A 16936-nucleotide genomic window follows, 5' to 3' on the forward strand; every position below is an offset into this window, starting at 1 on the left:
AAACAACAGCACTGTTGTTTGACTATATCCAGTTTGTTAAAATGTTGCAGTAGCATGACAACTGATGTATTTGATACCTGTATGTATGTAACTGTTGTGATACACAATATATTATATAATTACAGGTACACAAAGTCATCAGCTTGGTCTAGAACAGATACAGAGGTATGATAACAAGGTTCTGCAACTCTGTTCATAGAAAAACCTTTCATGGTTTAAATATGCCAGATCTTTTTAATAAAGTAGTTTTCCTGTACACCCCCGGACCGCTTTCAGCACATCTGCTTTTTTTTTTTTTAGATCACTTCACAGAATTTCCACATGTACAGTTTCATCACAGGCCTTACACATGAGTAGAGAGCAAAACATCAACCTCTATGTATGTCAGGTCAACCCTGCCTTCATGTCCAGAATGAACACTGGTGAATGCCAAACATGAGAACAGGAGTTTTCAGTGCTAGAGTCCATAGTGTTTAAAACGGAAGACAGTGTTCAAGTTACAGATGCAGTTGTTGTCCTTTGTTTTTTTTTAAATTTTTGCATTATACCAGCTTAGGGTGCCAGTGCTGACTTTTCACTGTCTCTGTGTGAGGAAGAACTTTGCAGCAAACAAATCATGGTGTGACATAGGCTATGATGCCATAGTGCCTTTATAAACCAGCAAGTTGTCAGGGGTACAGGAGAAGGTCCCACCATGTAAATTTCTGTTGCACTGATGTGACACAATTTGGGGGGAGCAGCGGGGCACATAGTTGGATTAAATTTGGATACTAAGTGAAGAAATAGCTAGTAACTTCAGTAATGTTCAATGAATCTACTTCAGTTTCTCTAGTGAATGATTATGTTTTTTAGTTTGTATTATAGCGCATCCTCCACTCACTCTGAAAATAGTGCATTATTTCTGGGAATGTATTTCTCTCTTCCTGAATGGGAATGACAGTATCTGTGTCACTGGAGTGTTATCATTCTTGAACTTCTCTACATTTGCTTCTGGTTATAGGCAGTATATTGTTATAGACTTACATGCTATCTGTCCTAAATAAACTTTAATATGATTTACAAAGGCTTTAATGACACCCTAACTTTCCCTGTGCCACCATGTTTTAATTTTGTGTGAAATGTTTCTTACTTTTTTGAATAGACTGCAATCAAATTTAGTCCAGATTTGCATTTTGCTATCACAATGACTTGTAATCAACCCTATATCAATCGGAAGTATTGTTAAATGCTTTCATTTAGGGTATAAGCAGATCAAGTATATTTTCATTTGCCCTAACTCTCCTGTCTTTAATCAGTAAATATTAATATGCTAACAAGCTAAATATAGATGGTGAACATAATTCCTGTCTCCCACTTCCATCTCATGTAAATTAATATGACTTAAACTAATTTGACAACAAATCCTTCATCCTCAAAACAAAGATAGACCATGTTTATTGTTTCTGGTTGCTATCTACCATGAATGGTAATACCGGTACAATGGTAGTTAATCATCCACTTGCCCAGGGGCTATACAAGCCCCTTTTCTTCTTTCTGAAATAAGAAATACATGAAGGAATAGTTCTCACATCTTACTAACATCAGCAGTTATCACTGGATTTGTTGAATACTGAGTTAAACCTAGTAGTGAACAAAGATCTGAAACGCCAGATTGAGGAAGAATAAGGAAACTGATATGAACTTACTTCTAGTTGTGGCTTCTGTAGAGAATCGCTCCATCCGGAGTCTGGAGGAAGAACGGACAAGTGCTCTGACACCAGCCGTAGGGCTACTGTTTATTTCAGATCCGAGAGAGGTGAAGAAGTGTCCTGCTGGCACCGTGCAGTCGTCCTTGCCGTACATAACGCAGGAGCAGGACGGGCTTTTAGTGTGTAACTGTCACCATCTGCGCACGTGAGAGCCACAGGGACGTGGATTGCTGACTGCGGACACTCTGTTCCTTTACTTGACGATGACTCTGCAGGCTGGTGCGCTCTGCTACTGCACTCTTTTTGTTTTACTTTAGCAAATAAACCAAAGATCGGATGCACTAAATTCCTTCTTTCGTGCGTAATAGCCGCGCGGTAAGGCTACGGTGACGCGTTTTGCCTTTCATCATTGAGAGCGGGGCAAGTTTTCAAAGGCACCGATGAGCTACTGTCGGAGTGAGACTTTGGCATCTGAGGGTACCTGTTGGAATTAAAAAATATATATACAAACGTTACTTTAAAGGGAAACTGGATCGGTCCGCGTTCAGTGGATTTTTTGCGCCTTGGTGACCCTCTTGTGGTGTGGTATGACGGTGGAAACGATGTTTTCATGCAATACGAGTGCCATAAAGGACTGGAGCTACTTTCTGTCTCAGATATTGCCTTTGATGAATAAAACTACAGCCTCCGCTTTGTCGATGGTCAACATCGACAAGGCGGAGGCTGTGACGACCACTGTGGTGACATCCTTGCAGCCGGACGGCGCCATGAGCGCGAGTAATCCCCCTATCGACTCCAACCATACCTCGGGCATGGAGCACGTCTTTCAGTACTCGTACTCGGAGAGTGACCTGCTGTACACGGACTATCGGACACCGGAGAGAGATCCCATGCCTCTTCCCAAAGCGGTGCTCTATCTGGTCATGGCAGCGCTGGTAGTAGTGGCAGTGGCGTATGCGATAGTTGGACACCTGGTCAAAGATGTGGTGAATGACTTCGTCGGTATGTGGCACCTACTGTGCTTATATGTGTGTGTTGAGTGTACATTCAGTGCCAATGGGTTTACTATAAAGAGCGTAAAGCATGGAAAGGTGGTAAAAACGTTCATGTGTAATATCATTACATGAATTTGTAAAAATAAATAAATAAATAAGTGAGACTAAATTATCTCTAAATGTCAGTAAGACCACTAGAAGCCGTTAAAGGACTGTCCCTTGAGCCCCCTTTGAGAGTCACTTTTCCTTATTCTAGAAGAACTGCTGCTTGAAAGTGACACAGCAGCGCAGAAGAATCAAAATATCTTAAGGAATGCATGAAGGAAGTGACTTGGGGACTACCTGAAATAGCAAAAGCAACATTGTTTATTAAAGGAATATCTACAAGAGCTTTAGTGAGAGCACCCCCCGACACACACACACACACACACACACACACACACACACACACACACACACACACACACACACACACACACACACACCCCAACCCCCCAAAAACAAAAAATCCTAAATGATTGTAATGCAGATGTACAGTAGCTCTGCTCTCCTAGCCATTGACCTTGTGGAGGACAAACCACTGTCTGACAACTCAAAGCTGCTGTTTTTTTTTTTTTTTTTTTTTTCTATTTTTGAGGAGCTTCCTGTGACTGATACATAATATATGAAAGAATGAAACAATGAGTCTATTTTTAGGGCACAGACACTCAGTGCTGTCTTGATCTGATAGTCAGCTTCTTCCATTAAATTGTTTAAAGCAAAATGCACTTAGTAACTAAGTGATCAGGACAGAGGAGGATATTAATCAAGCAGCAATAGGGGGGCCCTAAGGGGAGTATAAAACACACACACACACACACACACACACACACACACACACACACACACACACATATATATATATATATATATATATATATATATATATATATATATATATATATATATATATATATATATTTATATTTGGCCTGGGTATGGCTAGTGAAGCTGAACTCAGCTTCCAAAAAAATCTGAATAATCACAGTTAATTCATGATTTAATGTCTGTGTACAGTTCCTAGGGCCAGGTAGTTTGGGTAGCTTTATTTCCATTAACTAATGAAGTCATAATTTAAAAACAGCATATAAAAATTATTTATGATATAATCTGGATATTATTTCTTTCATAATCTGAATGTTAACATAATTATAATATTAACAATAATATGTATCGAAAACCTTTGACTTTTGGGTTAAGCGTGTATGCTTAATTTCTTTCATTAATATGGTAATATTTCTTCTAGAAAAATGAACACAACTACTCTTTTCTTGTGATAATTTGTCTTGCTGTAAGGAAAATAGTTTGCAAATGTATATTAAATTCATATCTATACACTATAGCTATCACTTTCTTTTGTCACAACACAAAACATGCATCACCATATATTACTATTTTTATGTACTTTTTGTTCTGGTATTTCCCATCACAAATAAAACAGGTATTATTCAACATTTATCACTTTTTTCTTTGCATCCTTTGTATGCATTTTAAGTGTCACGAATTATACTCAGTAGTACAGCAGAACTGTACTGGTCTTCAGCACCACAGTGGCCATGTTGGTATGTTTTTATTACCTTTTATTATACCTGTTGTGTTCATATGATTTCTGTCTTTATCATTTCATAACACTCAGAAGGTAGTGTGCGCCAAATCTTACACATTTGTTCTGTTGCTCACTGTTTGCAGGTGGAGGCAGGTCGATTGTTGGGGAAGGTGACGGTACAGACACCAGTGAACCAGGTAAAAAAAATGTCCACATGGGTCACACGCTGCAGCACTTAGATTTGCCACAGAGACACGCTGCCCCTCCTCTCTGTCTCCTTCACCTCACCTGAACTGTTCACCTTCACATGAACATTCAAACTGACACACATGCACTAACACAAACAGAGTGTTTGGCCTCCTGGGTATTTTGCTGAGGTGTAAATGTGGAGAATCTGTGTTGTGCAGACATTTTCCTTCTCACCACAGGAAGGTTAAAAAGACTACAAAGCCTCACAGATGCTCTCAAATTTGTCCCATTTCACATCAAGCCTATCATAGCATGCAATTACCTGTTCCACGGACAGCACAGCTCTTGTCCAGAGTCAAGGAGGAATGTCAAATTTGTTCTCTTTTTTTTTTTTCAACTAAAGCTCCAGATTTGCAAATTTGCCTGGAGAAGCGCACATTTTAAATGCTTTTTCATATTAGTATGGTAGAGTCCAGCTTGGTAAAAGCTTGGTAAAAAAAAAAAAGAGTATTTTATGCTTTTGTAGCTAGCAGAAGCAGTGATACCTGCTCTCCATCAGTAAAGTTCATGTATTTCTCTGCGTATTTAGTTTCAGAATGGTGTTTCAAATTGTAAATTGTTAAATGTGTTCACATGGCTTTACCCCTGACTTCAGTAAATAAGTACTTAGCTGTCAATGTCTTGTTAAAAACTCGTCATTGTGCATCAGTCTTACTTTTTTTAATATGACATCTTTTGGTGCTAGCAAGCACACCAGCACCAAAAAAATAAAAAATGGTGGGTTAGTGATGTTGGGCTAGCTAATATAAAATGTGTGCTACCTGGTGGCTAGCTACAGAACATAAAAACAGCTACAGAGCATAAAAACAATTCAGGAATTGAATTGAAAAATTGAATTGAAAATTCAAATTTAACGGGAACATTTAGGATGAGCATTAAATTGCTCTCAATAAAAGTGCATATTGAGGGTCATGAGCAGAGATAAACACCATCATATAAGATAAGCATTAAGAAGCCTACAAAACACACTAGAATTTAATCAAGAGAACATTTAAGATGCTGTGGGGTTTGGATTACTCACTATGAAAAAGATTTAATCCTTAGTTTAATGACTACACTAAAATCTTAGTCAAGATGACAGACTCTTTTCTGAAGTGTTCAAATATTTGCTGTTATGCTATGAGCTGTAGTGTACACTATGGGTTTTTATTCAATCTTTGCTTAAAGACATGCTGCACACAAATTTTGATTGTGAAGTCACATTCTTACTGACTAGTGACTTGTGATTGATACCAGGTTAGTCAATGAGCTACAGATATTTCTCCATGGTATGACCAAGATTTATAAAACATATTTAATGTTTTATTCAGAATGCCCCAAAATTCCCCATGTGGTGGTTTTAGGATAAAATGAAGGTTTAAAGCACTCCTGCTTGTGGCTTTATTTTTCTGACCTGGAAGCTACGTCCATATTTTATACTGTCTCTGGTTCACTTTTGAGAATTCAAATACATTTCACTTACTTTGTCGTGTTTTAGTTGTCTGACATTTCAGCAGTTAATAGTACATAGTATGATGGGTTAAATTTGCATTTTCAAATTACAAACAAAAGTAACCCATTAAATAAAAGTTGACTTTTTAATGGAAAATGCATGAAAATAGTAAAGGTCTTGTTGAATTTCAATATATAATCAAGATAATATTTACAAGGCCAAAAGGTCATTTTTTTTGTCTACAAGTCTCACACAACTTGATTCACAAGCTTGAACATGACAACTCAATAAAGAGAGGGAAATGTCTTAAAAATATGAAATAAATATTTCCTCTCCTGTGATAAAACCTGTCTCTAGAGCTCCATCAGTCGAGATTTGACTCAAAGAAACATACTTTACAGTATCTGTATTCCTCTTCTCAGGTTCATGACACTCTGAAGTCTCCTTTCTACAGTTCCACATCTCTGCTCAGCTGGGATTTAAAGTGATGATGTATATCATGCTAAAACACTTTTATCTAACCACATATTCCGATGGATGCAGGATGGAGGTTTCAGTATCATTTGTGCAAATTCTTTGACATATGGATAGGAGGAGCTGGGGATAGATCCACTGACCTGATTGGTAGATGACCCACTCTACCAACTGGTCCACAGCTACCCTGCTGGCTGCTAAAAATGCAGGGCTTCCAAATAACACCTAAACTGCATCAGTTCAAAAATAGGCTTAGAATTTATTGATGATCAGATCAGATGAATCTAAATGTGAATTTTTAGTGTAGCATGCTGTTGGCTCACTTTCAGTTTTTTCTCTGTCACTTTGCAGCAGAGTCTGAAATGCATGATTTAAGAGGGGAATCTATGGGTCTGAGGAATCCCGCCCTGCCTTCTTTCTGTTCCTCACACTCACGACTGTCAGCTATAATCTCAGATCCTAATCTGACAGAACAATGATTGATGGGTTCCAATTCAAAAAGGCTCCACCACACATGATGGGGCTGCTGTGCAGTAGACATCTACCCCCAGAAACAATTTTATGGTGCTTTGCCTCTAATGGAATTACAGAGGCTGAACCCATCACGACTTTTTGTTAGATGAAGTTTACAGCCTTGTTCAGTGCACATTATAAATGCTCAGCATGCTTGTTTTTGCCCCGTTGCAGAATGTATGGGTTTGCAGTTTATGCTTCCCTTCCACAAGGCATCATCTATGATGGTTTATCATAAACTAACCGTGGCACGAAAAGTGCTTATTAGCTTCACTTACACGGAGAGTTCAAGTTTCACACCTCTTCCTGTGAAATTCCTGAAATTGGGTTTTGAAATTACAATAATAAACACAGCTGTATTTCCAGGATTATTTAAGTGGGATGACACACAGCAAGCCGTGGGGAGGGGATAGCAATTTGAGGTTGGAATTTGGGGATGGGTCGAGGAAATAAACTACCTGAAAATGAAAATGAAAGACCTTGTGAGTTTTTATTGCTAACATTGAAGTGTCAGATTGAATAAACTCACCTTGAAGGGTAAAGGACTTAAGGAATGGTAGGTGGTTAGGCATAAGAGTGGGAATTATTTAACACTTAGCTTAGGAAAATTATTATGATATTATGTTGATTAATATATTCTAATTACATCCAAGAAAGTTTGTGTAAGGGTCTGTAAAAAACAACCATTGATATAAAGTATACCCGATGCATCTGTGGCTTGTAGAACCACCTTTAGCAATATTAACTTCCATCTCTCACATCATTGTAGGGGAATTTTGGTCTGCTCTTCTTCACAGCGTTGCTTCACTTTGTTGAGCTTGTTTTTACACGACTCTCTTGAGGTCCCACCTCTTTCTGTCCCTTTTCTTTATCTTTTCCTCTTATTCCTTCTCTTTTTTGCCTCCCCTTTCTTTTTCTAACCTGTCACTTCTCCCCATTTGCTCCAACCTTGTATGACGACACAGATACTAATGTGAATAATAAAAGAAAGAGAAAAAGGAAAAGACTTAGAAGAGAAGCCTGTAGAGAGCCTATAGACCTCCTCTTGGCAAAGCAAATGTGTATGCCACAGCAGGCCATTAAGACCACGATTCTGCTTGCTAAAACTGCCAGACACAAGAGGTTTATTAAAACAAACAAAAAAAAAAAACAGAGAATGTTTATATTGAAAGGTTAGTATACATTTTTTAACTGAGTATTTATCTTTTATTTGTATTTAGTTAATTGTAATTCTGAGCTTTTTTTTGGCTTGCAAAGAGATTATGTTCGGGAACTGGGCATATTTTTTAGATTCTCTTACTGTGTGCTCAATTAATTCATGGATCTTCCAGGAATAGTGGTGATTGAAGGGATTGTTCAGTAGGTGGTGGTTTTGCATGTGAACATTATCTTCTTCAGGGAATGTTAGGTCAGTAGCCTAAGTGACAGTATGACGTACTAACAAGTACAAGTGAGCCAATTTGAAAAATGCTGAAAATATTACCTGAAGTTAGATCAGTAAGATCCCTAATCCTTCCTTGTAGTACAGGTATCTGCTTTGAACTGATGCCTATCAAAGCAACACTATGACTGTCTCTATTTCAGACTGGGTGTTTGGCTCTCGCCGTGCTGCCAACCGCAACAAGACCGAGGTTAACTCAATCACCAACACCATGAATGAGATGAGTGAGAGGCCCCCGCTGGTGGAAATGAGCTACATATCCCTGAACCACACCAACCATCTGAGCTCCAACAGACAGGAGGAGGTAGTGGTCACCATAGATGAGACACTACAGCAGCAACCTCCAAACACTCCCTCTGGGACTTAACTGCAACCTTCTGATCTTCACTGAGAGAAATCAAGCAGCATCTTTGCTTGCTTTTTGTGTTAAAGTGGATTTACAAGTCTGACACAAATGGAAGCTTTATCCACTGTTTCTTCACCTGCAGGTGGCTGTGTAATGTTGGGCCAGAAGGTACTTGGAGGCATGAGATGCTGATGTTTGTATGTGACTTGATTCTTTTTGGCTGAAATGACAGATGAGGGCAGCTACAGCTTGTTTGGACAAGCAGCCGGAGAGACAACTGTTATTTTTTCATGCTTAGTCCTCATCGTGCCAACCCTTTTATTTCTCCAAGTTACCCCTCATCCATTTAAAATGAAAACACCAATGCAAACAATATTTAATCGCTCTAGATATACAAGACATGGTGGTCAGTGCTTATTGTAACATTTCTGATAGCAAAGTGAAAAACTTCACCCTCATGAGAACAGTTAGATTAACACTTTTGTCATTTTCGCTGAGGCTGCGAGATGAGGTTTTGCATAATCAATATAAATTTGTATCTCTTTCTATATGATGATACTGTAATTACCAAAGGCAAGTCTATCCCTAAAGATTAAATAAAATCATTTGGTAGTTTCGTGGTATTAGCTTGATGTAAGAGGAAACAAGTGCTAAGTCACCTTCAAGAGCTCTGATTATACCTGCTGTCAACTCTCAAAAAATGTGCATTGCTTTTAATATTATATTATGTCACATGGAATGGCTTTTGTCAAAGCCTTTGTTTACCTTTATTACCTCACTGTTAAGGGCTACATACTGCTGCTGATGACACTGCTCACAGATACAAATAATGGGGCTTATTTCTCCTTTGCATGTGGTCCTTATCCTCTGCACACATGGATCTACTATAAACAGTATCTTTGAAGGGTCTGTTCTACCTGAAAGTACTGATGTCAGAACTCCAATTTTCTCTCTCATTTATAATAGGTTTGAATAAAAGGTTCGAGGAACAGGCGTCTGGTTCACATCAACAAGATCTTAGTTTGTCCCTTCCCCAATCTGCAAGACTTGTTTTTTAAGAGTCTTGTTCCTCAAACATGTTAATCACACTGATCTGTGAGTGTAAAAGTTTGGAAAACAGTCTGCAAAAAAACCAAGACCCCCCCCCCCCCAAAAAAAGCAATAAAGCAAACAAACAAATAAAAAACCCATGCTCTTTCATTTTTTACCATGCTGTTAATCGCTGTATTCCTTTCAGATCATTAAATAAATACTCATTGGTAAAAGTATTTGTTTTGGGTTTTGTGCTTCTTTAATATTTTAATAGAGAAAAAAAATATTTTTGTTATGTAACAAAGACAAGTATCATATTATGAGTGAACATCCATATACATCAACTCATATGTCAAATTAATCCAAATTTACAGAAATATATGACTGTGTCCTCTCTTCAACATAAAACACAGTGGTGACTTTAGAAAATTTGCAGTTAGGCAATGATTAATGCAAAAAAAGAGTGGGCGGATTCCGCAAAAAAAATCAGCATTCTAGAGGACAAACAATGACATAAATAATATATAAATCCCATATAAATCTTACAATGTCATTTAAAAACAAACTTCCTACCATCTTTTCTACTGAAATCACTCCTTCCGCTATTTACAGGTATTTTGAAAAGTCATTATATCTTTTTTCTGTGTATTGTGTTACCAAAAATATTCTCTTGTCTATGGAGCACGACTCCATAGTTGGTTCTACAGACAAGTCTAGATGAATGGAGCTGGATGGCACAGAGGGATAAAACATGTAAGACTTTGGATACTCAGGCAGTGCTTAATGTAGGTGTTATCCTTATAGTAGTCTGTGGACTGCATGCCCATACTAGAATATGTCCATACTGGCATTTAAATTAAAAATCCTTCATGTTTTACTGTTCAACCTTTATTTCTTTCAGTCTATTTTATGGTGTTAGATTTTTTTCACTTTCATTGAAATACTCAGAAAGGGCAGTCTCTGGGTAAAGAGACAACAGAATATAAATATTATTTCAATAGTCCTGTCCCAAAGCAGTAAAGCGTGTTTCTTGAATCAAAGGCCAAATAAATATAATTAATGCATAGTTTTAAAGATTTTTTTTATTTATTTATTTTTTTTACAAAATATAGGTAGCCACCAGTGCGTATCCTCAGTCTCCTAGTAGATTCACATATGAAATCAATTTGAAAATCCTAGGTGACTTCTTTCTTGAGTTATTGTATTCAATGGATTTTCAGAAAACTTGGCTTCTGACCTTGACCTTCAAAGTCATTGAGATTCAAACTCATCCAAGATTCATAGTACATGCACCTATACTATGACTTTCAAAATCCTACATCTGTGCCTGGCAGAGTGATGAGCATACCCCATCAACAGGGGTGTATTTTTCTTAATCCAGCCCTCCCTCAATAACTCAGTTCTTTAACTGCTGTGCTGTGAGGATGCTATGGAAATACTAATGAGCCCAGCATGCTGCTCACGTGTATGATACAATACAAATGGGAACAAAGGCCATTGGGGCATGAAATTTCACAGTTTCAGAATGTTTTGAGATCCCTGTTTCATTCTTTTAACCATTAAGTGGTTGGTTTATCCAAACTGATCTTTACACGTACTGAACAGATAAAATGTGCTGAAAACGTTATTGCCCATAATCATTGCCTTCATTTGAAGGTGCACTATCCTATGTATTATGTATTGTGCTATGTGGTATATTTTACCATAACAATCAACAATCATTATAGATAACATACTCACACTGCAGACATTAACATTCAGTTCAAGCAGAGCCACTCTGAGACATCCATTCCACTTCCTGTTATTTCTACTAAGTTGGTGCAAAATCTAGTTCTTAATGAATGCCAGTGGACAGAAGTTAACAACTAAATACACTATACAAAAAGCCCATATGAAATTAGCAAATGACAACAACACTTATACCCTTACCTTCCTTTTTGTGGGACGCTAATTTTGCCTGATAAATGTTAGCTGGCACATGCCAATTGGTTCATTAATCCTTAAGAACAGGACACACGTGTGAAATGTTAAAAAAAAAAAATCAGTTTGTGTCATCTGTCATCCACTGTTAGGTTAACCTACCAGTGGAATTCTATAACTTAAAACCTAATGACCTCGGGACAGTCCATACTCGGCACAGATGTTTCTGTGTACTATGCTGGCCAGTTGGTTATGGCGTTCCATGTATGCCCTGCTGTTATGTGCTGGATTGTCTCGGTGGCATCTTCACACAGCCTGCTCTTGTGTGGTGTGAATAGACCCCAGCCTCTATGGATCTTGTGCTCAGAGCTTGTTCATGTGATGCTATGATTACTGCCTCTGTGCTGTCTTTCAGTCCAGCTTTGTCCAGCCACTGATAGGATATCTGGATATCACCCACCTCCTCTATCTGCCTGTGGTACATACCGTGCAGAGGCCTGTCCTTCCATGATGGTTCTTCCTTATCCTCCTCGTTCTTGGATTTCTGCTGCCTGAGGTATTCACTGAGCATGCAGTTAGTTGGGGACATCTTCTTGATGTACTCATGGATGTTTGTTGTCACAACACCAAACTAGTCTTGCAGTCTCGACTGACTGCTCGGTCTACCAGTAGCTGGTGTTTTGTGCCTCTGGTATTCTTGCCAATCCCGACCTGTTCCCCACTCACTGAGCCATGTGCCTGTTCATCTTAGCCGCTATGATGCCTGAGAGGAGCTTCCACGTGGTACTGAGGCATGTTATTGGCCAGTAGTTGGATGGGACTGGTCTCTTCTGGGGGTCCTTGAGAATCAGGACTGTCCGGCCTTTGGTTAGCCCTTCCAGGTGTCTCTCGTCAACTAGCAGCTGGTTTATATGTGCTGCCAGATGCTCAGGGATTGCATATCTATCTATCTATCTATCTATCTATCTATCTATCTATCTATCTATCTATCTATCTATCTATCTATCTATCTATCTATCTATCTATCTATCTATCTATCTATCTATATCTACATCTATGTATATATATATATGCTTATATCAGCAGCCTGCTAATTGCTGCTACATATTCTGTTGCTCATGTTATACCTGAAATAAATAATTTTTCTAGAAGCCCCCCCCCCCCCCCCCCCCCTTAAAACATCAGATAGAAAATCAGTGTCTCTTTATTGTATTATTTAAATTCACACATTTATTGCTAGACAAGATTTAAAAAATATCTTCTTCTAAAAGGAGCTAATTATTTGATCTGATTTGACAGCTCACACATCACAGACTACCCCGGTCTGAATTTTTCATCACCCCAAAACACCTCCTAAGTTTGAAGTGTTACTGTCTTCATGTGTGCAGAGGACAATCCAGCTTTGTACTCATAATGCTGTTGAGTGTAGCTGTTGTCAGGGGCCACCCCATTAAAAGACTGGATGACACGCAAGCTAATGAAAGGGCAGCAAGGCCTGCCAGGCACCCTGCCCGCTCAGGTAACCATCTGTTACAAAAAACTGCCCCCTGGCTTGCTCTGTGAGACCTCCTGTCACCTCAGTGGCTTTGTCTTAAGAGCTGTCACCTTGCTTCATTAGTACCACTTCCCAGTGAAGTGCTTTCAACCTCACAACCAGCACCCCTGAGTGTGCTACCTTTAGTGTCCCTTTCCTTAGAGAAGACTAAAGTTTGTATGCAGTACCTTGTACAATTCTTGAGTCACCCCTCAGTGGTTTAAATTTTGCCATAAAAATGGGAAATAGGTGCAGTAATTTATGCGCAAAGAAAAATGGAAATACAGTATAACTGGCAAAACCAGAGTTTGTCAGATTCTAATGGCCTAGAGAGTCAATATCTGGTATGACCACCTTTATACTTCAACACAACAGGAACTCTTTCAGGTAAGCTTTCTTGTAATTTCTTTAAGGCATCATCAAGAACAGTGCTCTGGGCTTTTTGAATGAAATTCACAGCTCTACTTTGGATATTGGCTGCTTGTTTCTTCTGTTCTTTGTCAAGGTGATCCCACACTGCTTCAGTAATGCTTATGTCCAGGGCTGTGGGGAGAGCAGTCCACAACTCACAGTGTATATTATTCCATCCAGGCATGTTTGTACCTCATTGGCACTGTGTTTTGAATCACTGTCACACTGAAAAGGGAAGCCTTTCTAGTTGGCAATACATGGTGGATCCTAATCTGATGGTACTTTTCTGCATTCGTAACTCCATTAAGCTCCTCAACGCCACTGGCTAAAATGCAGCACCAAACAATGACAGAGCCACCACCATTTTTAAAAAAATTTTTTTTACAGATAATGGACTGATTCTTATATTCCACTATCCTTCCATTAAGACCACTTCTAGTGAGGCTTTGACGAACAGTACTGTAGATGGATTGGCTGAATTGTCAAAAGCATTTCTCAGGTCCTGTCTCAGGTCTTTTCTGGATTTTTTCCCTATTGCTTAAGGACATGTCTTCTGATACTGTTCATCTGCTGTAGATTATTTTTAAGGGTTGCCGCTTTTTCTTTTGCCCTCCACTTTTCCAGTTTCCTCAGTGACACCCTGTACACCAACCAAGTATATGCCAAGTTTTTGGTTCATAGCTCTTTTGGAAACATGTTGCTGGTGCAAAATTACTATTTTATGCCCATCTGTGTTATTGGTGGCATTTAACTAAAGAAATGAGAACAAAAGTTTATTTTTGCAGCAGGTCACTGCTAACAAATTGCTTAAAGCTACAATTTAAAATGTTCTTTTCTAAGTTGTCTGTTATGTGTGGACACATCACTGGTCCATCACTTAAGTTAGGTATCTTTTTATGCTTGAGTGATGCAGAGAACAAACAAACATACAAACAAAAATAATAAGGTACAAGGACCCGACTAATAGTGAATGAAAAAGCAGCTAAAGTCCAAAAAAAGACCTTCAGGAAGCCTGTTGAACTACTGCTCAAGACCACTTAAAAATGTCCAAAAAGTCTGGTGGAACATTTGCACAGTACCTTATTTTCTTTTCAGCTCAATTCCATTTAGCTTTATTCATATACCTCTTATTCACAACGACAGCCACCTCAAGGTGGTGTCTGAAATGACAGTTGTTCTGCCCTAATCCATTTCGGCCTTCACAGAATGTCCATTTCCTCCCTGCATGTGAGGACGAAGACATTTTTCCCATTGACAGCAGGTCCTCCTCATTGTTTGCTGTGAAGGAGAGAACAACACTAAATTATTGACAGTGTGAAAATGTCACAGACGTTCCTATATTACTTGGCCATTGTGAGCAGAAAAAATGTTATTTCTACAAACTTTGTAAAGAACAGTGTACATGAATGAGCTTCATCACAGTGGTTTGAAGCATTTCTAAATTTGAATTGGCAGCTATTCAAAGAGTAAAAAGGTGCAAACTGAGCATAAAAGGTCAAATCTACAGATGGCAGGTTGTGTTCTGGATCCACAGGTGGACAGAAATTACTACCTTTATGTGTTGGCATTTGGATTTACTGAATGCAACAACATCACCAGCCCCCAACCCCACCACAGTGTAGTAACTGTAAAAATGTACATAGTTTGAACCATAGATACCTCCATACAAATAATCACAGAGCGCACAGAAAAGAGAAGTGTTTGCAGGATGGTATTTTACTGGCTAAAAGGGGACAAAACTGCCCCCAAGTGACCAAAGTGGTACAAAGCAAGGAGAAGGGAAAATCTTATTAATCAAAAAAATCAAAGACAGACAGTGGAATACTCAAAAAAAGTAACCATCTATTGTATTAGAGCTTTTGATTTAGATTATTTATTTTTATTTATATTTATTTAGGTTTTTATTTCATTCCACGTAATAACAATTCACCACAATTAATGGAAAATCTGTTGGTTTTTTTGGTTATTTATTGGAGTTTGTTGTATATACGTAGCTTCTTCCTCACACCAATCATTTTCCCCTTTTTGTTAAAAAGTTTCTTAAAGCTGCATCATATCCATTGATGAAGTGGTAGTTCTCTATACTTTCTTGAATTCTCATGTGCATATATTGTCTACTGTTTACAAGAGCCTTTCAAATATGAGCTATGGAGACTACCATCACCTGTCAAGGCAAACAATTTGATTGGGGTCAAGTATATCCAGTAAATGGCAATATAACCACTATAGCTCTTTCACATTGTCCCACAAAAAGCCAGAGGGTTGGATTTGAGAAGCAAAGTGTGCATAGTCTTTTCACACTGTAAAAGCTCTATTCTGTTGCCCCAATGCTCTCAGCTACAGATTTTACAGCACCACTGGAGGTTGATGTAAATGTTACTGGAGCTGGAGCTCTCTTGGTTCAGGAAGAATGTCTTAATGTCTTATGTACTCATATAAAAAGTTATCTGCTGACCAGTGTTATAGCTAAAATAAATAAATAAAATGCATCTAGCATGTCATTGTTTTGCTTATGTGTGTGTGTTTTTTGCTTTTGCCTTTGTGTTGTAGGTACTGTCCCTGATTCTGCATTTCATTTGTGCACTATACAGCTGGTATGAATGTGGAATTCAGTGAATGAATTTGAACATCATCAGCTTAACTTCAAATTCATCTCTGCTACCCTTTATGTAACAAACTCTGACCATGACTACAGCCACTGTGCGCTAGTCACACACTGTTCTTTGGTTTAAATCCATGCTGTTTTTGTTTGTTTTTTTGCAGCATGTTTCACAACTTGAAAAACACAATCGCACATATACAGACCCAGTATTTAAATACATGAGTACTTAAATATAAGCTTTACATTTCCAGTTTATCAAACACCACTGAGCAGTCCTTACCTTTAAGTCTAACCTCTCTTCTTCCTTTCTAGTTCTGGCTTTCTTACCTCGCTCCATGTCTAAGTAAACTTAACTCTATTTCTTTTCTCTCCCTGTGAAATACAGCAGCTGGACCTTTGCATTCAAAATGTCCTGACACAAAAAAATTACACACTTATGCTCACTCTTCTTCTGCATGGCTAGCTAGATGCTGAAGTACCACAACTTATGGACACCCACAGTCATTCCAATGTAGTAGCAAAACAAACAAACAAAACAAATAAATAAAAACATGCCCACTTTAACCTCTGACTATGGCACATAATTTTGCCCCTTTCATCTGTTTTTATGTGACATCCTCTCGTGACTAATAAACAAACAAGATTGCCTTTCATGTGTTACTGCTTATTAAAAGCATTATTATTACAATTATTACTATTACTATTATTACCATT

The 16936-nt window shown here is 38.3% G+C and overlaps 1 protein-coding gene across 1 annotated transcript; it reads left to right on the forward strand.

The window, feature by feature from the left end:
- The first annotated feature begins 312 nt into the window (after window positions 1–312).
- On the forward strand, window positions 313–9865 carry LOC120716548. Its single transcript, XM_040004069.1, has 3 exons — window positions 313–2690; window positions 4412–4465; window positions 8521–9865. Exons 1-3 carry the CDS (start codon window positions 2276–2278, stop codon window positions 8742–8744), a joined length of 693 nt encoding a protein of 230 aa, XP_039860003.1. The 5' UTR covers window positions 313–2275; the 3' UTR covers window positions 8745–9865.
- The last annotated feature ends 7071 nt before the right edge of the window (window positions 9866–16936 follow it).

This window comes from Simochromis diagramma, unplaced genomic scaffold, assembly GCF_900408965.1.
Source record: "Simochromis diagramma unplaced genomic scaffold, fSimDia1.1 OVJJ01000477.1, whole genome shotgun sequence".
Classification (NCBI taxonomy): Eukaryota; Metazoa; Chordata; class Actinopteri; order Cichliformes; family Cichlidae; genus Simochromis; species Simochromis diagramma.

Coding starts and splice junctions, on each gene's coding strand:
- LOC120716548 (XM_040004069.1), top strand. CDS start 2,276: ATGACGGTGGAAACGATGTTTTCATGCAATACGAGTGCCATAAAGGAC. Junction 2,691..4,411: donor TGTGGTGAATGACTTCGTCG/GTATGTGGCACC, acceptor CACTGTTTGCAG/GTGGAGGCAGGTCGATTGTT. Junction 4,466..8,520: donor TACAGACACCAGTGAACCAG/GTAAAAAAAATG, acceptor TCTCTATTTCAG/ACTGGGTGTTTGGCTCTCGC.